General features: G+C 38.5%; 1 protein-coding gene across 2 annotated transcripts in view; it reads left to right on the forward strand.

Annotated features, from left to right (window-relative positions):
- Nucleotides 1-22,173, forward strand: part of CDH2 (cadherin 2) — a 117,980-nt gene that overhangs the window by 78,138 nt on the left and 17,669 nt on the right. For both annotated transcript variants that reach the window (XM_005153530.2, XM_034062702.1), the window contains exons 3-14: nt 801-1,027; nt 2,827-2,973; nt 4,055-4,210; nt 5,754-5,898; nt 6,944-7,116; nt 11,448-11,585; nt 11,948-12,133; nt 14,023-14,279; nt 15,633-15,775; nt 16,965-17,198; nt 17,662-17,895; nt 19,551-19,690. In XM_005153530.2, the coding sequence (XP_005153587.1) occupies nt 801-1,027; nt 2,827-2,973; nt 4,055-4,210; nt 5,754-5,898; nt 6,944-7,116; nt 11,448-11,585; nt 11,948-12,133; nt 14,023-14,279; nt 15,633-15,775; nt 16,965-17,198; nt 17,662-17,895; nt 19,551-19,690 (2,180 nt within the window). The remainder of the gene's footprint in view (nt 1-800; nt 1,028-2,826; nt 2,974-4,054; nt 4,211-5,753; nt 5,899-6,943; nt 7,117-11,447; nt 11,586-11,947; nt 12,134-14,022; nt 14,280-15,632; nt 15,776-16,964; nt 17,199-17,661; nt 17,896-19,550; nt 19,691-22,173) is intronic.

The following is a 22,173-nucleotide window of genomic DNA, read 5'->3' on the forward strand; positions in this document are numbered from 1 at the left end:
CAACCTGTTGTCAATTCTGTTTTGTTAAGTTCACATCATGATCTGTAGAATCACTTGTACAGGCAGGATAAAAGGAATTGAGTGGAGGAATTAAAAGTGGGTAGCTCATAAGTAGGTGAAAGGACATGTGTGGTACATGAAATAGCTTTATTTTTTTTAATATAATAAAATAAAGTTTTTAACTTAGATATTCTCTGTGAGGTAATTACTGCTGCCTCCATCTTGTAAATGAGGGATGAGGAAACTCTGGCCCCGAGCTTGTAAATGGCATACCTGAGATGATACAGCTGGCTGAGCTGGGCATAGAAGTTAATCTCTTAACAGACTTTTGGGTTTCTGCCTTACCTGGATTGGCAGGGAATCTGCTGGAAGCACAGTTGTGTTTATGATTAATGGTTACATTGTAATTAGATTTATTGTTTGTTTTTAATGAATTGACTTGACTGGATCTTCGTGAGGCTTAAGGTGCAAATCCCTGCAGCCATTCCACTGCAAACCGACTGAAATGTAGCGTAGGATGTGGAGGGAAGTGGTTTTCTTGCTCTGTTTGTGTGTGAGTCTTTGGAAAGGAGGAAGGCTAACTAGGGTTAAAATCTCTGCCTAGCACTCCACAGATGTCAGTGTTACGTGGACTGACCCCTAAAGTACACGTCTTAACTCATAATTGTGTGTGATTATAGTAGCAACAAGTTAAGCCTCTCTGCTTTTGAATCTTTGTTGTTAATGCATTTTATGTCACACTGAGTTCAAGGGGGCTGCTTTTTCATTTTTTTGCTCTTCATTTTATGTCTGGCTTACAGTGAGGTTTCGAAGCTGTGATGGAAACAAAAAAATACACTTTGGAAGCAGTGAGCCAGAAGATTTCAGAGTAGGTGAAGATGGTGTGGTCTACGCAGAGCGAAGCTTTCAGCTTTCAGCAGAGCCCACAGAGTTTGTTGTGTCTGCTCAAGACAAGGAAACCCAGGAAGAATGGCAAATGAGAGTGAAGCTAACCCCTGAACCGACCTTCACAGGAGCTTCTGAAAAGGTAAACCAACTAAATGCAGTATCTATAAATGTATCTCCACAAACAGACCTGAAAATAGGGATCTGATTCTTTCTGTCATGCACCTCTCCATGAGGCGGTTTATTAAGGGACACCTAAAACTGGAGCTTAGTAATAACTCTTTCATAGTCTGTTATTTTATAGCTTTACTAAGGTATGCAAAGACATGCCTGTTTAACTCTACTGAATTATGTTTGAGCTTTTATATTTGTGTCCCTTTCTTTTTGTTGTTTTTATTTGTATTTTGATTTAGATATATACCCAAATTTATGTTGGACGCAGTCAGTTCTTTATTCTGATTTGCTTGGAAGTAGTATTTATTCAAGTGGTTAAATATAATCACAAAATAAATCTGTTTGAGAATCAGTCATGTTTATTAGATGGGAGCTGTAGATTCACAGCAATGGTAGGAAGCATTTCTGGCAGAGAATATTTGCTTTGTCTCGTCCCTTCATAATCGAATTAGAGATTGTAAGTTATTCATGATTCCAGCACTACTTGGTAAGGAAGATAGTCTCCCTCTGCTGGAAGCTGTTACAGGATAACCTATGTACTGTAGCAAAATTCAGACCATATACAGATAAGTGCATTTACTTAGGAAGGCAGTATTGGGTCTGCTGCCTTTTGCTGTTATATTACTTGCTACCCGCTGTTTCTTACCTTCTCTTATGAAGTTCTTGGTTTGCAAATAAAAAATAAAATTTCTCCATAGATTAACATACCTGTAATAGGTGCACATTAAAGATTTAAGCATAATGTCAAAATAGTGTGGTTATGCAAGACATTTTTTCCTGATAACACACTGGAGACCAAAGCTGTGTAATCCTCAGGATTTTTGTTTGCTTACTTGTTGATTATTTTAAATTTGCCGAGGCGCATTTTTAACACAGGAAATACTGACATTTTGTCTGTGAAAGTCTATTAAAAGAACAGATGCTTAGTTATGCCAGGGCATGCCCTGTTCTTTCCAAAGGTCCAGTTCAGGCATCCTTACCATCAGCAGAATGTAGAGTAGCGGAACCTGGACTTTGAGCATCTGTTTTTATTCTGTGGCATATTTGATTAGATTTAAAAAAGAAAAAAATTTTACCTTTGAAAGATTGGGAAATGTTTTTGTCACCATGTCTTCACCCTTAAGCAAGCTTGCAGGGCTGTATATATGCTGGCATCCAAAGGATGAAATGACTGCAGATATAGGAGGGAATAGGAAAGGAATGTTGACACCCAGCAGAGATTAATGCCCAATGTGTAAAGTGGGTCATCTACTGCATCCATCATGGCTGACATAGGTTTAAAATAATTACAGCATTAATTCTAAGGGTTTTAATAGGGTCATAAATATTTGAGACATTCCTTACCAGTATGTATTAAACTCCTTGGAACTCCAAATTATATTTTAGCACACCCAGATCTAAATTTAATGTACAGTAGCACATTACCTGAACTGAAGTTCTAGCTAATGAGAAATACATAAAGGCATACTATTAAATTCTGCAAAATATTGACTACTTTTCAGAAAATGCAGGGTAGTTTGCACAGTAAAGCCATTCTACAAATGACTTGTAATTCCATTTCTCCTCAAACTTGCATAAGGAAAAAAGGAACTCTAAATACTACTGGTTATTTTCATCTGTACTGTGAATGCAAATAAAACAATTCTAGGAACACAGAGGAAAGACAGCCTTTTGGTCAATTATATAATTGCATCTGAGCTATTTTATGATATCTACTGGTAATTCTCCTTCTAACATGTACTTAATTTCATTTTGTACCTGGGAAAGGACCAAAAGAAAATTGAAGACATCATATTTCCATGGCAACAATATAAACACAGCAGCCCTCTGAAGAGGCAGAAGAGAGACTGGGTTATTCCTCCAATCAACCTACCAGAAAATTCCAGAGGACCTTTTCCTCAGGAATTAGTTAGGGTAAGGAAGTTAATAGAAATGTGGTTTCAGTGTCCCTCAGAGAACTCTTAAGGAGATTTTGCATAAATGATGTCTTGTTCATTGCCCAAACATTTATCAGTCTTTTGTGTTGGTTTCTGTTGGTACTTCCACATAGCAGGCTGGGCTGCCTTTGCTTGTTTTTTTAAGTTGTCCCTGTGCTCCTGTACTTGTGGAAGATGACCTTGGTTTGGGTGGTAATTGCTGTGATGACTTACTTAAGTAGTTAAGGAGGATCTCTGCTGGTTGAGGAGTTCTCCAGTCTCCTGCACTCGGGTTTTCCACCTGGGGAAGGATGTGGGGGTGAGCAGGAGGAGGGGTGCACAAGGAGGCAGAAGGAAATGGGATCTGATGGAGTGAGGACACCAGCTGTTCCACAGGGCCCTGCAAGCACAGGTGGGGCAGTTGCCTGAAGCCCAGCACAGGAGAGGACTTCCAGCCATGGTACTGGTTGGTCATAGTCAAATTGTTTGAACTTGGTAGAGCTCAAGTAGATGGGATGTGGTTTTGCTCTGTTCTGTTGATGTGCGTGCTGGTGGTTCACCTGCTCCTCACAGATGCACTGTTCTTTAATGTTTCATTGGAAGATGAGGCCAAAGTTCAGTCTTAAAACAAAAACAGTGAGTTTCCGAAGGGCTATTGCTAGTAGCAGAAGTGAGTCTGTAGCTTTGGTCTAGGAAAATACAGGAGAAAGGAAAAAGCCAAACCAGACTTTTTATTTCTTATAGTTTTATGTAATTTTCTTGTAGTTTTATGATAGAATGTTTTTTCTAGGATCTAAACAAATCTGTTTAAGGTAAGTATACTGAATTGCTTTGGTTTGATACAACTCATCCTCCTATGAGAAATAAGCAGGGATATTTTTATGTTCCCAAAAATTCATTGACCATCTTTCTGACAAAGAATGTAATTGAAAACTTAAAGCTTTATACTAATTTTGTACAATTCCCAGAATAGATGTTTAGCTTATAGATGGAAAAAAAAAAAGCTGTTGATCTCAGCAGCAGTCCCATCCATTGCTTGTTTGTAGCTAATGTAAATGTTATCTTTTTTTGACACATAGATTAGGTCTGATCGTGATAAAAGCCTCTCGCTACGGTACAGTGTGACTGGCCCAGGAGCTGACCAACCTCCAACAGGCATCTTCATCATCAACCCCATCTCAGGACAGCTGTCTGTGACAAAGCCTTTAGACCGGGAGCAGATTGCTTCTTTTCATGTAAGAGTTTAATTTACCATAAATCAGATTATCAAATTGAAGATTAACATCTGCTTCAAACATGACTTGAGCAGCCAGCATTTAGTTTTCTGCGAGATGTGATTTGAAGAGTTTGTAGCAGATTTGTATTTGTTGTACTTACTAAAGCTAGCTCTTACTGTGTTTAAGCAGCTTAAATACATTAACATACATAAACGGTGATTACATGTGTTTAGATAAAGTAATTTTAAAAGATTGAAATACGGATACCGTAGCTTATGTTTCAAATCCGGGCCGTTGATCACAGTCTCCACTGTATTGTATATTTTTCAAAAGTTTACTTTTAATTCAGCAACTTAAATTAGGACATGACTGCTATTAGAATTGCAGCAGCTGTGATTTGAGAAAAGGATGGAAAGAATAACCTACCAATTTTCATTTTCAGGGGCAAATTAAGCATTTTAATGGAATTGTAAAATATGTCAGCTTATGAAAATGATGTTTTTTGCTTTAAAGAAACTGACAAAGTAGACCACAGATCCCAGTATTAGTGGAAAAGGAAGTTTGAAGGAAGGGGGAGACCTAAAGTTGTCTTGGCTTTTGAGAGACCACACTGAAATCATTACAGAAGTTGTTCAGCTCCTAGAGAGCATTCCCAGCATGTCGTACATTAAAACACCCCTTGCCTTGCACTGCGGGAAGCCCTTGGAGTGCTACTCCCAAATGGAGGATGCAGCAGGAGTCATCTGTGGGGGAGGCAGAGTAAATGATTTTTGCAAGAGAACAGCAGCTCCAGCATTTGATAGGACCTTTACTGAGAATTTGGCATTGGCAATTCAACTTTTACTGACTTAGGAATTTACATTTATATGAGTAATTTCCAGAGTGGTGAGTTAATAATGCCTTCTTGTTTCTTTCTACTAGGTTTGAGTGTGTGTGTGTGTGTATATACATATATATACACAGCCCTATTTTTTAACTGGCATTAAATTTAAGTGTGTCAGTATCTTTGAAACTCAGTCTGTAAACTTTAGCTTAATTTTAGCTGGGAATTTCATGTGTTTATTTGACAGGGATTTATCACAAACCCTACCTTGGTGCTCAAGGTAACACAAATATATTCTATATGCAGTTTCTATGCATTCGTATATGGTCAGTATACATAGTATCTGTAACAAAGTTTTGAAAGTGATGCCAGTGTTCATTTCCTATGGATTGTTAATAAATAGGTTGCTGGCTGCTTAATCTAAATCTGTGCATTTTTAGAGTCTGTTTCCTAACAACCATTATTAAAAACTATATATGACACTAGGCATTGCTGTTAATCAAAATTGTAGGATTCTGAATAATTTTCAGCAAATCAAAGAAGTCAGTCTGCAACTTAGAAGTCTGAACAGCAGTTCCATTAGCGACCTGAAAACTTAAAGGTCAATATGAGGGGGCAATGACAGAAAGCAAAATACTTGGAGCTAAAAATGCCTGTTCTGAAACTTCCTGTCACCGTTATTTTGTCTGTTTGTGCCTGTATGTTGTGCAAATTCTAATACTTTAATTATTTTTGCAGCTGAGAGCACATGCAGTGGATGTAAATGGAAACCAGGTGGAAAATCCTATTGACATTGTTATTAATGTAATTGATATGAATGACAATAGACCTGAATTCTTACACCAGGTTTGGAATGGGACAGTCCCTGAAGGCTCAAAGCCAGGTAATACATGGACTTTCAAGGTGGGGGGAGGTGTATGCAGTATCGTGTTGAAGGTGATGAAGGGGGTGCCTTCAGATCTTGTGATACTTTGAAAGATGTCTTTAATGTGATGAACAAAACCTCGCATACGATCTTATTGTTTCACCTTATTTTTAATTCACTTTTTTAGCATGCTGGGATTAATTTTCAAAAGAAGAAAGGATTACGTACATAAACAGAAGTAATATGAGCTTTAAGTTCCTGTTTTCAAAAAAGCCTATTTATAATGCCACAGTTCTTACAGTTATGTTCATGATAGCCTTTGACATTCAGTTAGTTGACAGGTCAGGGTATAGGAGACTGCTGAAATATCAGCAGATCCAGTTCTAGTTTTGAATCTCAGAGGCTTTGGAAGTACTAGGTTTCGAAATGAAACAGTTACATCTGAATTCCTGAGAAAACCCTAAATGTTGTTCACATCTCATTAAAATCCTAATTACCTGGGACTAAAGTTTGCACTATGGCTGACACCGCTTTCTTGATTCGTCAGTAGTGCAAAAGGAAATTTTTAGAAAGTTTAGCACAAGACGTGTATTTTCTCAGTTTGCAGTGTTGACTTGGCATTTGAGATGTGTCTCAAAGACCTTTGAAAGAGTATTATTTACATTGATTTTCAGTCACTATCAGTATGTGCACCAATTCTGAACATTAAGTATATTTCCTTTGGCACAATTAATAATGTTTAGATGAAAACATGAGAAGCTCTGTTGTTACAGAAATGTTATTTGTGGCAGAATTGTAGGATTTCATTGTTTATGGAGCTTCTTCAGTCATAAGCAAATCTGATATTACTATAAACACAAAGTATTTTTATCTCTTCTTATGTATTTTAATTACTCTGTTGGTGAGTCTTGGGTTTAATCGGATTGTTTTAAGTAAGAGAAGGAATGTGCAGAGTTTACCAAAAGAAATACATGCTTTGACCATTGCTTGTAAATGATCTTGTGTAATCTGAATAAGCTGTTTATGTTACATATATAACATCAATTATTTATCCTGCTGCTAGGAACCTACGTGATGACTGTTACTGCCATTGATGCTGATGATCCCAATGCACAGAATGGGATGCTGAGATACAGAATCTTGTCACAGGCCCCAAGCAGCCCCTCTCCAAATATGTTTACAATCAACAATGAGACTGGTGATATTATCACCGTAGCAGCTGGGCTTGACAGAGAGGTAGGTCTTAATCCTGTAGGCTGGTTTATACTTATTTTTGATAGTAACTTACATATATTTCTCTCCTTCCCAGTCTGAATTTTCTCTCCTCCTTTCCCCTGTTGGCACTGGTCATTGTCCTAGGCCAACAGCATAAAATCCAAGAGAAGAGGAAATCAGGACAGGGATAAAAATTGGACCCACATGTTCTGTATGCATAGTCACCCTTGGTTCCATGGGGTTGCGGACAGGATTTTGTCTCATAAGCCTGTTTGGTTTTAAGGAGCAGGTACGCACTAAAGCAGAGCAATGCAAATAAGGACATTGGATGCTTGGCCTGGGTGCTGAGACAGGAGGTGTTCTTCAGCACTAGCCCTTTCCTCTTGCTGAGCTCTGTGGACAAAGAGTAGGTGGAAAATGTAACTGGCTATATGTTTCATGTGTTTTGGAAGCTCTAGGAGAGTTTGCCCTCCCGTTGTCTTTTTGCTTGTTCTTCACAGAGGGGTGGTAAATGTTGAAATCTTCCGCCTGCTGTGTTGCTAAATTTGCAGTAATTCTGTGATCTGAATTCTGCTTATTAAAATCAATCAGGAAAAATATTTCTGATCTTAAAATCTGAAAAGCATGGTTCTAGGAAATAAACCAGTCAGTACTGGGAACTGCATAGATGGAGATCTGTCCAAGGCCTGGATACACATCCAAAAACTTTAAAAAGAAAAAAAAGTCAAAAAAAAATCTGTCAGTAATTCCTTGGTACGTGCTGGGCAAGTCCTGTTCTGTCTAGACAGTTCTTCACTATGCCCACCATCAGAGAAGGAGGGTGCCAAATCCTCTGCTCTGGTTCCGCATTCGTGAGGTGGGAATAAAAATATTTCCCTCCCAACTCCAGATCTATTGTGGACTAACTCTGCTTTTGAGCCACTTGAAAACTTCACAAGAGATAAGCGTTGTTTTATAAACAAGCTTTAAAATCCAAACAAATCTTTTTCAGTACATCTTTTTTCAACTTCTGTTTTACTAACCTCATTTTAGCTCATTAAATTTGAAGGTTTCTTTAAACTTGATTTGCTGTTCAGCTTTTAGCTGTTTGCTTATACTTGTTTAAAATAGAACACATAAATGCTGTCTGACGCTCTGGGTTGACTATTAATATTCTGATGAATTTCAGTTTGAAAGGGGCAATCAGAAGATTTGAGAAGCTGAGCAGACAGATTTTGCAATTCATTTTTAAAGTTTTATTGACATTCGTTCTGTTTAAGTTAGTTTTTGAAGAGGATGAATTTGAGGAAAGGAGAACCCTGAACTTTACAGTATTGTGCCCTATTAAATTAAAAGAATAATGGGCAGCTTTGCCCTGGTTTTACAATCCCTTGGTCATCTTTGACAGGTGAACTTTCAGAAGGACATAGCGATAACTCTGAGTTTTATTGCTTGGTGACTAGCTGTACTGAAGTGATTCAACTTGGAAGAAACCATCTGTGTAGCTTAGGCTCTCGCACTAGCAGCTGGAGAAGCACTGTCGTTTGCTGTCAGTTTTCCTGATGGATCGCTCTACTGATATCCAAATGAGTATTTATAAACATTTCTTGCACATGTTGAATATTAATGATTAATGTCAAATCATTCAAATATTAAATTAGACTAATATGAGATAAAATGGTTTCCTTCCCAAGCCATTGCTTTGCTTCCTTCATTTCCTGAGTCATTTAGTGTAAGTCAATTAAATTAAAACGACCAGGATTCTAAGAAGCCAGATCTGAATTGAGCCCACTTCTGACAGTGAGCTGGGTAGTACCTTGTTGACCAATGTTTATAAAATACTAGACACAATTTAAAATTCTTAAATTATGTGACACATTATTTAGGGTAGCATTAGTGTTGTAGGCATTCAAAAAAAGAGTGGTTCTTCTGATAGCATTCCTAGTATTTTTGATTATCATGCACAATGCATTATCTGTGCTAACATGGCACAGGAGGAGAGTTGCTTAGGTAAGAGGACTCAGCTAAAAGAAGAAGAAATCTTTCACTTGCTATCCCAAAAGATGCTGTTTTATGAGATCCAGCTGTTGTTACTGCTTTTGCTATTGCTGTGGAATTCACTTCAGCATTAAAACATCTGCTTTACTGCTGGAGGTGCCAAAGAAGTCAGGCAGGGTACTTAAATTTACACACTGATATTCCTGCCTCACGTGAGGTTAATTCGGTGAAGTACTTTTATTTGGGCTGTGTTGAAGTGGAAAGATGTGACCTGATGAGGTCTGTGTTCTTTCTTGAAGCTGCCAGTTCATTTTCAGATGTGTTGCTGTATCTGTGCAGGCTGCTGACACGTGCTCCACAGCTTATTCCTGGCTGCTTCTCACAGTAAAAAGCAGAGAGCCACCTCCCCCGTTTTCCCCATGCTTGCAAATTTGTGTGCTTGTCGATGTCTGGTATTTCATTCCCAGCGGTTGATCTTCTGTATGTGAGCGCTGGGATAGGGGAAGAACAAACAAAAGCACACATAAGCTGTCTTTTGGGGCACTTTTTAGGGGTAGGTTTCTCGTGCACTTTTTTGTTGGCATTAAATAAGAAGACTGTATGAAAGTTGAGTTTTCCAGTAATAATAATGGGACTTTCCTTAATGAAATTTGCTTCTTGGGATCAGTGTGTTAAGACACAGATGAATCAGAAGCACCTGCTGTTTTAATAACGTAGAATGATCTCGCTGCAAGATTTGCTTCAATACTGCTCTAGAGTTTATTGCTTCACAATAAGTAAAGTATACTTTTTCCTGGATGAAAGTGGTAAAAGTGTTTCCTTGGTTCCCTTGTGACTGCTTCTGTTAGTGTCATGAAGAAAACCTGTAGGATGTTTATTGAAGCATTTTGAAGGTCACTTTGCAAGTATATTTTCCAAACCAGAATTTGTATACATATTTCTGCACTATTGAATCATATATGGCATTTCTGTATAAATAATTTAAGTCTTGCTTTTTTTGAAGAACTGTGGGATGTATATATAGTAATACACATTTGAGGTGTGTTGTAAGGGTTCCTTTGTGAAAGAGGACATGAGCATAAATTGCCTTCAATGCAAGATAAAGATTCGTTTGTATTTTAAAAACGTTTTTTAATTCAATGGCTCATATTTGCTGCTTGGAAGTGTGCATAAGTATTGCATTTCTTATGTCTGTTGTAGTGTCTGGCCAGAATCTGTCAGAAAGTTAGATACAATCAGTGGAATCATCCTTGGTTATTTTTTTCTATTGCTATCCATAGTCCCTTTTTGTAAACTGTTTCTATGAGAAGTAATCTGTCATACACCAGTCTTCAAGCAGTGGGAGAAAATAAGATGCCAAGTGGAAAAAAAAATCCTTTTCTTTAAGTATTTTTATTTTGCCAGTGTTAGTAAACCATTCATGAAAGTGATATTTCAAAGTAATAGCAGCTCCTTATGCTTGTGTGTTTTCTTTTGGAAAGAACTGAAGGGTAACACCTAGCTCTCTGAGCTAGGAAGCTGAACCGGTAAATGGAAGATCACGCGCGATATTTGCATTTCACCATCTCAGTAACTCTATGCAACAACTCTCTTTCTAGTGTTCTTTTTCTTTTTGTTGTTTCACCAGAACTTTTGTTTTAAACAGTCTCTGTTGGGCATTTTTTGTGCTTGAGGGAGCCCTGGCCCTGCTCCAGCTGTGACAGGATAATGGCATACACAGCGGTTGGAGGGGGAGGAGGCTGAGGTTGCAGTGGTGGCCATCTTCAGCCAGGGTGCTTAACTTTTATGGAAATAGCCTGTGCAGTTGATCCCTCCTCCCCTTTCTCCCAGTGTCCTTACTCATCTCTGTTAGCCTTGACATCTTCAGTTTCCATAGTGATCACAAGACGTTTCAAACAGCGGGTTTGTTCTTGGGCTTGGGTGAAACAAAACCTTGGCAGTTGTGGCCGTTTGGCCAGCTAAACCTATCTTGGCTCAGTTTGCTTAAATGCTTTTGAGGACTTGCCCTGTTTTAGTATAAACTGCATGCGGTGTTGGGGGATTTTTTTTTCCCATTTGAAAAGTGATGTTAAATCTGTGATAACAGCATTAACTGTATAACGTGGTTTTGGTTTCTGGGAGGAGGAAACAGGCAGTCTGTCCTTGTCTCAGTGACATTTGAAGAAAATCAAGCAGTAGTTCCATATAGCTAGATGCAACCTGGTGCTGTATTTGTGTGGCACAAACTTTACTCCTGTCATTTTGGCTGATGCTAACTAGAATAAACAGTGTGATAGGTTCCATTGCTTAGTGCAGTGCAGTTTTGGGAACACCTGCTGTCCTATGGTAATGTTAGTTTTGTCTAAATCTTATGTTGATGTCATTTTGTGTTTTAGAAAGTGCAACAATATACATTAATAATTCAAGCTACGGACATGGAAGGAAACCCAACATATGGTCTTTCAAACACAGCAACTGCTGTCATCACTGTGACAGATGTCAATGACAATCCTCCAGAGTTCACCGCCATGACTGTAAGTGGAGGGTAGGAGAAACTGAAGGATGTGCATATTTATAACCATTCCCCACTTTTCTCATTATATTCACAGACGGTAAATATTTATTACTTATTAAATATGTACTGGCAGGCAGAATTGAAATACATGCAGAATATTATATCCCTTAGATAAAGTATTCTGTTTAGGCCAAAAGGCAAGAGCTGACAAGGGAATCAAACCATCCGTTTTCTGGGTGGCCTCAGGTAAACTTCATTAGATAAATTGTCAGACCTCCAGTGAAGAGAGATGCACTTCCTAACGTTGATGAATATTCAGTATGGCGTGGCTCTTGCCAGCTTCTGCAGCCAAGGTAAAGTGTTTTCTTGTGTTTTTTGCAGTTCTATGGGGAAGTACCAGAAAACAGGGTGGATGTGATCGTGGCAAACCTGACAGTAACAGATAAAGATCAGCCTCACACGCCTGCGTGGAATGCGATGTACCGGATGACCGGCGGAGACCCGACAGGTCGATTTACCATCCTGACTGATCCCAATAGCAATGATGGGCTGGTGACTGTTGTGAAGGTGAGAGATGCTTGTGCTTCAGGGAATTAGGCAGAGATGGAATAAGTGGGAGAACACTGGGGAGTGGGGGAAAATGTGGGCTCCTGAGGCCAATATGAATCTGGAAATTAGAATGGATGGACAGTGTCTGCCTTGTGGAAGTTGGCTGTCTTTTTGTTTTTTCTTTGCTTACACTATTAGTAGTACTCCAACTAATCAATTTTAAAAATTGGGCTAGGTTGTTGAAAGTGACAGATTTTGAGCTGTATTTGCTAAAAGATAGGAATTAGTCTGTGAAAAGACATTTGCTTAGTACTGTTGCTAGAGTAAAAGAACAGCTTCCTACCTTCTGGCCCCCACTAGTAATCATGCTTGTTGTATGTGGGTTTTATGTCAACACGTTCCCATTAAGGAACAGATAGAGGCAGTCAAGGCACAATCAAAGAGGAAAAAGTGATAGGTGGGAGGCAACTTCTACAAGATACTTTTAAAGACTGGCTATTTTTAAAGTCTCATTTAAATACCTTTTATGGAATAACCTGTCTATCTTCATTCTCTAGCCAGCACAGCTCTGTGTTGAGGAGTGACTTATATCAAGTGATAATAACAGTGTGGTTCTATAATTAAACTTGCCAGGCATTAGGCATCTTTCCTCTTGGCCCTCTGATAAGTGTCTCATCTCTGAGTTGGCCTGTTCTGGTTTTCCTGATCCACTTCAGGTCAACTGTAAGATGCTAACATTTCCAGTTGAAAATTAAAACATTCACTTGTTTTCCCCTTAATTCTTTTTCTGAACCCATTTTTTCTTTTTTTTTTTTAATCTTGTCAGTATTTGGTGACAAAAAGATACAAGTTTTTAGACAGCTGTAGTGGTAATTCACAATAGGTTTTTTTGTTTTGGGTTTTTTGTTGTTGTTTGTTTGTTTTAAAAGAACTCTCTTGTTTTATAACTGCACTTCCCTAGAGGTACCAATTGTTATATTACAGCCTTCCAGCAAGAATTACATGAATGTTTGTGCTGTGTAGCACTCCTTTAGGCACCTGACATGAGAAGGGTTGGAAGCCTGCCTACAGTTTTTATTGGCAGCGCAATGAGTTGATCTGTCAACCTGAAGATTGGCTTGTCTACTGTCACTGAATTTATACTGTCATGTGCTAACTGCCCCTGCAGAGGTACAGGGTTCCTTCAACTCTAGAGTTAGTGCAAGTAGTACAGTGCATAGTACTAAGGCAAATCAGATCTTGAATGCCTTGTCCCTATATAGTACAACAGCGGAAGTCTAGTATCAAACTGATTTTACTCCTCCTCTTAAATTTGACTTCTGGCTCAGTGAGAAAGTCCCCAGCCTGAAGGTAGTGTAGACGGTGAAGATGCGAGCTGTAGGCATGCAGAAGTAGAATTAGCTGGGATTACAAAGAGTCTTTCTAGTGAAACATTAAGGGCATCGGAATCTCTGGTCTATGGGGCTAGGTATGATCATGATCTTGTTTGAAGGTTGTTCATCCTCATAACCGACAGGGGCAGATTTTTTCCCCAGGAGAGCTTCTCAGGAGGCACATCATCCACTTATGTGAGTGCCTGGCACAGAGCTGGAAGTTTTTTAATCAATTTCTGATGAAACTACTTGTTTCCTCAGTTACCTGTAATGGCAGTACCAGAGTAAGTTACGTTCAAGAACAAGAAGGTTTCTAGCTGTTCTGACTTCAAAAGTGTCGCTGCTGCTAAGCAAAATGCTAACCCAGTCTCCTGTTGAGGTGTTGTATTTAGTGTTTTCGTTAGGCTCTGTGCTTATTTTTGACAAAAGCAGTACAAGTAACGCTTAAAGGTGTGCTTTAAAGTAAAAATGTTACCATGTGTCCACTGCTGATTTTACCGAATGTTAATGCTTTCTGCTCTTTGCTTTTCGCAGCCTATTGACTTCGAGACCAACAGGATGTTTGTACTTACTGTAGCTGCGGAAAATCAAGTGCCTTTGGCTAAGGGGATTCAACATCCTCCTCAGTCAACAGCAACTGTGTCCATTACAGTCATTGATGTGAATGAGAGCCCGTATTTTGTTCCAAACCCTAAGCTTGTACGTCAAGAAGAAGGACTACTTGCTGGTAGCATGTTGACAACTTTCACTGCTCAGGACCCAGATCGTTACATGCAGCAAACCTCTCTAAGGTCTATATGAACACTTTACAGTTATTTAGCAATTGGAATGTAATATCTGTGTTACAGAATGGATGAGGAGCAAAGAGACTACATATGAAATGACTGCATTTACCACAGCACATAGCTATACAAATACATCCTGTAGGTTTTGTGCAGCTTTCTCTGAAAGGATCTGTTGCTGTAGAGAAGGTTACCCAACCCATATTCATAGATCTGTAAACTGTGTTATATCCTAATGCAAAGTCCCTCTTCATCAAGGTAGAATAAAGTTATGTATCTGTGTTAATGTATATGTGGTATCCCGACAAGTCAGAGCGGACACATACTTACGTGAACTAAGATAATCTGCAGTTTAACCAATAATTTTGACACGCCAGCAAAAACACATCATATTGTTGACCAAATCTAAAGGATTTTTAGCATTTATTCTCCAGGAATGCCAAGTGCCGCTGTTGTCTATCTGTGTACTCTTGAACTGATAGCTATGATCATAATTTGATCATAATTTGCCCAGTGACTAAACCTATGACTAAACCATGGAAATTTTAAAGCATACATTCTCATACCTTGTTTAAAACATGGTCATTGACTGCAAAGCTATGGCACAGTGACTAGCCTTGTGCCAGAACTCAGGTTCTGAGCTTATCCAGCAGCTTTTTTAGCTCATGTAGAAGAAACTCTAGAACTTCCTTTCAGTCTTTCCTTCCAAAATCAAGGTTGTTACAACTTTATTTTCATTTAATTTTGGTTAGCTGATACTTTACTAGTTTCTGGATGTAACCGTCATAGACATGAACGTAGGAAGACTTAGGTCATTAAAAATGCATATATCTAAGGTAGCTTGCACATGATTAATGTCAAAGAACATTTCTCAGATGGCAGGATGGTTTTGAAAAACACTCCTCTTTCAAATTAAGATAAGAAGTATGCAGTAAAACAGGGCCTCTAAAAATTAACATTGGAAGCACTAGAATAATGCAAGTTAGTGCTACTCCAGCACTCTTTAACTGTTACCTCTCTCCTGCTCTCAGCACTCTGGTAAGATAAAAGTATGAACAGTTTTGTAGGTATAGAACAAGCAAGAGGGAGTCTTAATGAATATTTTGAGTCTGAGTGTTACATAGTTTATGGTAATCATGTAATTTACATGGCAGGGCATTTCAAGAATCTAAATGTAGGACTATTTCTAATACTTATTTTCAAGAATTTTAGTGACAAGGCTTAGTAAATGGAAAATAGTGAAGTACTGTCTTCAAATAAAGAAACCCCAAATTGTTCAGAATACAAATTAAAATACTAATGTTGTCTTTGCCAGTATTTATGTTCACAGAAAAGTAACACAACTTGTGGTCAAATACACAGGTACTCGAAACTTTCAGATCCTGCAAACTGGCTGAAAATTGACCCTATTAATGGACAAATAACTACTACAGCTGTTCTGGACAGAGAGTCAATATATGTGCAAAATAATATGTATAATGCAACGTTCCTTGCTTCTGATAATGGTATGTATCAACATGGTATTTTTTTTTTTTTTTCAAAAAGCTTTCTTCTGCATGGTTGAATTGCATTCAGTTTTACCAGGGCAGGAAGTAAGATAACTTAGAACACATCCAGTTGGAAGTCTGTATTAGTATCAGACTTTGTGTATTTCCCAGCTGCTTGGGAAGTGGGCTAAAAAGTAATTTTGTGAGCTTGGAGAAGGGCACTGGCTTAATTATAGTAGTTGAGTTTATTGAAAACTGAAGAAAAAACCCTGTGCAAGAGATTCACAGGCATAAGTGGCCTTTATGGGGAGTAATGTGTTGGGGAGAGCTGTTGTATTTTTCCACGTTCAGGCTACAGCAGTGCAGAAGAAAAAGTGGCCTTTCATTGTCAGTTCATTAAGGGCAATTAACAGTCTCTGCTCAAAAATGAGTCCTGTGATTTCAGCTGGAGTGCTGTACTGTTCATAGCCGATACCAGAAAGATGGACAGGTGCAGTTAGGCATTCTGGCATTAGAGAGGAATATTGAAACACTGGGGCTGTTTATCTTTGGGAGAAGACAAATGGTAGAATTTCGCAAACAGGTTCTGTATAACAAAGCTAGATTAACTGTTTCTATCTTTTTGGTTCTGTTCTGGAGGAAATAAAATAGATGGAACTGAATATTGTGGGAGTGGTGGGGAATGGAATAAGAGCCATTGCTAATTATACTAAGAAATTCAGTGCCACATGTTTCACATAACTGTGCAACTTCAGCAAGGTTTACAGAAGCATCACCTATTCAGTGTAGATAGCAAGAATGTCTAGAAGTTGCATGCTGGAAGTCAGTATTAGAAAGAATTTAAATAGCACGTTTGTGGTAAATGGTGGTTGTAAGTTCTCAAAGTTACAAAATAAATTCTTCAGAGGATAAATTATCCCAGTTTTTATCCCACCTTTTTCTTTGAAGCATTTGATATGGACCATCTCTGGAGATGACCTGGCTGTCTGGTCAGTAAAAGATTTGAGGCCCTGATCTGTGGGTCTGCATAAAAATTGTGTGTTAGCAGGAGCAGTGACAGTATTAGATTGGCTTGGTAAAGGCAGAATTCCAAAACTGAATTGAACTGATGTGCATGGCAGTTGGAAGGTGTTGGTACAGCTTTGCTTAAGTAACTTCGCACTCGCGCAATTAGAAACAGGCTTGATATAATTTTCTTTTCTTTAAGGAATTCCGCCGATGAGTGGAACTGGCACACTTCAGATATACCTGCTGGACATCAATGATAATGCCCCCCAAGTGAATCCAAAAGAAGCCACAACTTGTGAAACTGTACAGCCTAACGCTATTAACATCACTGCTGTAGACCCTGACATAGATCCAAATGCAGGCCCATTTGCCTTTGAGCTGCCTGACACGCCTGCTAGCATTAAGAGGAATTGGACCATTGTTCGAATTAGTGGTAATTAACATTATTGAAGTCTTAATAATTTTAAAGAAATCACTGAATATCATAGAATGGTTTGGGTTGGAAGGGACACCTTCCACCAGGCCAGGTTGCTCTAAGGGACACCTTCCACCAGGCCCCATCCAGCCTGGCCTTGAACAGGTTGGATATGCTTTAATATGTTTGTATATCCTTGAATATGCTTTTCTGTATTTTACTTCGGTATTATTTTGCAATGTGCATGAATTCAGTTAATACAAATAGGAAAGCACCTTTGTGTAAGTTCCCCAAATAACAAGAATCCTTAAGAAAGAAAAAATGTTCACAGTAATAATGAAGTCTGTTATCCGGGGTGTCATGTAATGGATTGAACAATAAATTAATTCAGAGCTCAAGTTGAGCCATTTTTGCCACTACTGTTTTAAACCAACATGAGCAATACATTACTTTTTAATAAGTGCCTTATTTTCACACATAGGTGATCACGCCCAGCTCTCTTTAAGGATCAGGTTCCTGGAGGCTGGTATCTATGATGTGCCCATAGTAATTACAGATTCTGGAAATCCACATGCTTCGAGCACTTCTGTGCTGAAAGTGAAAGTTTGCCAATGTGATATAAATGGAGACTGCACTGATGTTGACCGGATTGTTGGTGCAGGGCTGGGCACTGGTGCCATCATTGCAATTCTGCTTTGTATTATCATCTTGCTCAGTGAGTATATAGATTTCTTAATTCTAACTCTTTTAGTCTTGCTTTGCAAGTATTATCTTATATTGTAGTCCCATATGCCTTGATAAAACCAGGGGAGTGATTAACGACTCAAGTCCAAAGATTGTTGCTGCTTTGTTCAGTGTCTTGGGCAAGTGTGAAAACTCTCCTCATGGTAAAGTATGAGGAGTCTGTGAGATCATAACTAGCACTTGCCTGGCAATCAGGCCCCACAGTGGGTTTGTGAAAGAGATTTTTCTGTGCCCATGAGCACTTTTTCTATTACGTCAGTGAGTGACCAGACTGAAGATGTGATTAGTCTTGAGACATCTAATCTCTTCTGTGCTCTTGGTACTGTGTGATTTGATGCCACCCACAGTGGGTAATAATGCCTTTAATAAGTGCCTGGTGTTACTACTGTTGTGCCTTAGGTTAATGTAAGTAGGCTGTTTGATTTTTGGAAAGTAATAAATCAGAGCCCTTCATATAAGGCCTGACAAGCAGGCAGCCATGCAGGAAGACTGAAGTGTATGTTTAAGTACTACATAAAGTTGTGCTAATATTTTATTTTTGTGTCAAGTCCATTCAATAAGGGAAATGACTAAACATCATGACTAAGTGTCTGTCCAGTGTAGTAAATTAGATGCTAGCCCTCCTACACGTTGTGGTTAACTGATTTCCAATTGTGGTGGCATACAAGGAAAGGATTAACCTGTTCAAAGTGTACTGTGCAACAGTCCAGAACATACGAAATGATGGAAAGGAGTAATTTGAAAACATAAAAAAGTATTTGAGCCTGGCTAAGCCCATGGCTCTACACAGGCACAGTACAATTATTTTCTTGATATAAGATTCTCTTAAAATGTTAGGTATTGAATTAACAAAGCTTTATTGAAACTATCAAATCCTTCAAGACATTCTTCATATATTGACATTACAGATGCATTGTAATTTCTTTCCATTAAGACGTTTGTAACTGGAAACATGTTTATTGTATTAGGAATTATTTTACATTTATTCTGTTTTGTTTCTCCTACAGTTTTCTTTAACAGCTTTACTTTGTAAGCAAATGGTATAACTTGAAATTCTTGAGGTTAAAGATTAAAAATATATAGCTCTAAATGCCACTGCATTTTCCTCAGCCTTAATTCCTCTTGCTTCTAAACGTAAATCTAAACTTAGGCAACAGTACAGTCTGTACTCTGCTGAGCTTTATGCCAAAATAGCCTAACCTTGGTGATGTTCAAACATCAGAATTACTTAAACTATATAATTGCTATATATTCTTGGGACATAGCAGAAATAAATATAAATAATATAATCTGCTAGCATTCTTGCCACTACTGGTGAGATTCCCTTCTGAATTCAGTGTTTTATGAAGCTTGGTTTTTCATATTTCTTTTCATGACAAGTTTATTCTGCAGATATGGAATGGATATGTGATTTACAACCTTGAATATGTGTTTGATTTCTAAATCCAATTGCCTATAGTAGCCTGGATTTAAATATTTCTTGCTTAAGATGCCTTCTGTGAAACTGTTTATTAAAAAAAACCCTCACAACCACACAAAAAAACCAAATGCCGAATTTATACCATTTTCTGTGTCTGTAGTTCAGAATGAAAATGTGGGGTTTATGTTTTCCTTTTTGCAATGTAGTTTTAGTTTTAATGTTCGTGGTATGGATGAAACGCCGGGATAAAGAGCGTCAGGCAAAGCAGCTCTTGATTGATCCAGAAGATGATGTGAGGGACAACATTCTGAAATACGATGAAGAAGGTGGTGGTGAAGAAGATCAGGTGAGGAATGATCAGTGGATTTTACACATAGATTTGCATTTCACTCTCCACTTTATTTTGGGTTTGGGTTTTTTGGTGGTTTTCTTTTTTTTTTCAGTTCCTGAAATACCAGTTTCTTGCCTTTTGGAATAGATGCAAAATCAGTATCTTGTCCGCTCAAAGTCACAACATTCTGACCATGCTTCAACTAAGGCTGTTGTATTTAAATGAAAATTAACATCCACTCTCATAGCAGTCTGTAAATCTTCTTTGCTCCTTGTATGGGATTCTCTTGTACAGAATCACCAGTGCAGAGTGCCTAATACAGTCTATTCTGAATATCACCCTTTTTTGGTGAGCAGTGAATACCTTTCTAGATATACGGTAATGTTGGCTATTGACAGATTGCCACTGCTGGGACTTCAGCTTGGAAAGTATTTATGTTTCAAGTAGCTGTCAGGGCACATCTGTGTTTAGTCAAATACCTTTCCAGTCAGGTGCCATATGCATTTACTCTCATGTCACCTCTGACTGAACCACTGCTGATATGTCAGAGGACTCAGAGTGATGTGTATATGCTAAGAATAGCTTCTTTTTTCCATATAGTTCTCCAAGTTACTGAATTTCCAAGCAATGCGATTTCCTTGCTTCAAAGGAGGTTTTTTAAAGTGCTTTATGAATATGACAAACAGTAGATTTATGCGCATTATTAGTGGTAGAAGTAAGTATAATTGCAAAGGGGACAGTGCATATAATACAGGCTCAGAAATGTTCCAGTAAAAAGCCTTGCAAAACTAAGTGTAATTCTTCCATACATCCCCAGTCACTGTCATCTGGCACTTGAGTTATCTAAAAAGTGTCTCCCTTCAGTGGTACAGGCATTTATAGCTTCCTTCTGCTCGTTTGTTTGTTTGTCTGAAATTTGTGTTCCCCTTAGTAATTTCCATGCTTCCTGCATTTCCCCAAGTACTGTTCCTACTTCCTGGCTTTTCTTTTTAAGCAGTTTGTAAAGGAAACTTCAGTTTATGCAGTTTTGGAAAACTGCTTATCTTATTAAATAAATTGAAGACAACCCTTTGAGTCTCTCTGTATATTCCAGTTGTTTATACACAGTTTGAGTATGAGAATTACATCCTGTCTGTGCATCTGTTACTGCACAGAAGAGTTACAAGCTTTAAGAACATGAAGAATTTTCAGTCTGGTGAGATCAAATTTTCCAGTTAACGTATCATAGACTGGTTTGGCTTGGAAGGAATCTTAAAGCTCATACAGTTCCAGCCCCCCTGCTACGTGCAGGGACACCTTCTGCTAGACCAGGTTGCTCAAAGTCCTGTCCAGCCTGGCCTTGAACACTGCCAGGGATGTGGCATCCACAATTCTCCTTGTCCTGTCACTACCTGCCATTGTAAAAAGTCCCTTTCCATATGTCTTGTAGGTCCCCTTTAGGTATTGAAAGACTGTCCCCAGCTTCTGTTCATCCACACTTCTCTGTGGGATTTGTTTAGCAATTCTCATGTGGCTTTGATTTTCAGTTGATGTCCATGTAACCCTCAGAAGTCTCAGAGTATATACTGTTCATTGGGAAGTCACAGGAAATGCTAGAGTAGTTTTGGGGCAGGTTGTGCTGCAGATTGAAAACTTGAAGCACGGTTGTACAGTGCACCAGGAGAGTAAAATACTGAATAGTTTAGAAATGGTACTGAAGTCTCTCTTGTCCATCATGTACTGTGCTCCTCCTCTTATACTGAGATATAGACAGAGGCTGTCTTTGTGAGAGGTATAGTCAGGGTAGTGTGGTAGGAGGCAACATTGTGTGAATGCTGTAGAGATTAGCAGGATGTAAACCATCCGCAAATGCAGCATTTCACTGCAGTGAATGAGCATAGTACACTTAATGAAAGGAAAAACTGGCAGTGGGTGGAGTAGCAGTAAAGTGGTAAGAAATGTGAAATTAGGATCATTTCCTCTCACTGTGAGTAAAGGAAGCACCTTGACACAGAGAGCTGTCTAGGTGAATAGAAACTGAATGATTTTTAACCACAAAATCCCTGCTTGCTTTCTTAAGACAAATTTTAAAGCCACTGTTAAAAATCAATTTTCTTATATGCCAGCCATGTAGTTGGGGTACACTGGTCCCTTTCCTGATCCAGCAGTAGACCATCGTGTCTGAGAGTCTAAAAGGGCTTTATGTACTCCAAACATAACAAGCAGTACAGGAAAATAAAGTAAAAGCTCATGTGAAGCATATAGCAAGCTTTTATAAGTATATTTCTATTGCAAGACTTTTAGACCACTATATAGACAAAAAGGAAAGAGGCCCTCCCACAGCTCTGGAGTTAGGAATTTATTCCCGTACAGAATGGCTGAATAGAGAACATAAACTTGTCACATAGGCACTTAATTTTCTGTCTACAATGGATGATGGAAATAAGTTCTGTCTTGCTTTTCAGGGGGATTATTATACTTAATTTTAGTTTGATGTTTTGCAAAATCTATTTTCTGTT

This window comes from Melopsittacus undulatus, chromosome 1 (assembly GCF_012275295.1).
Source record: "Melopsittacus undulatus isolate bMelUnd1 chromosome 1, bMelUnd1.mat.Z, whole genome shotgun sequence".
NCBI lineage: Eukaryota > Metazoa > Chordata > Aves > Psittaciformes > Psittaculidae > Melopsittacus > Melopsittacus undulatus.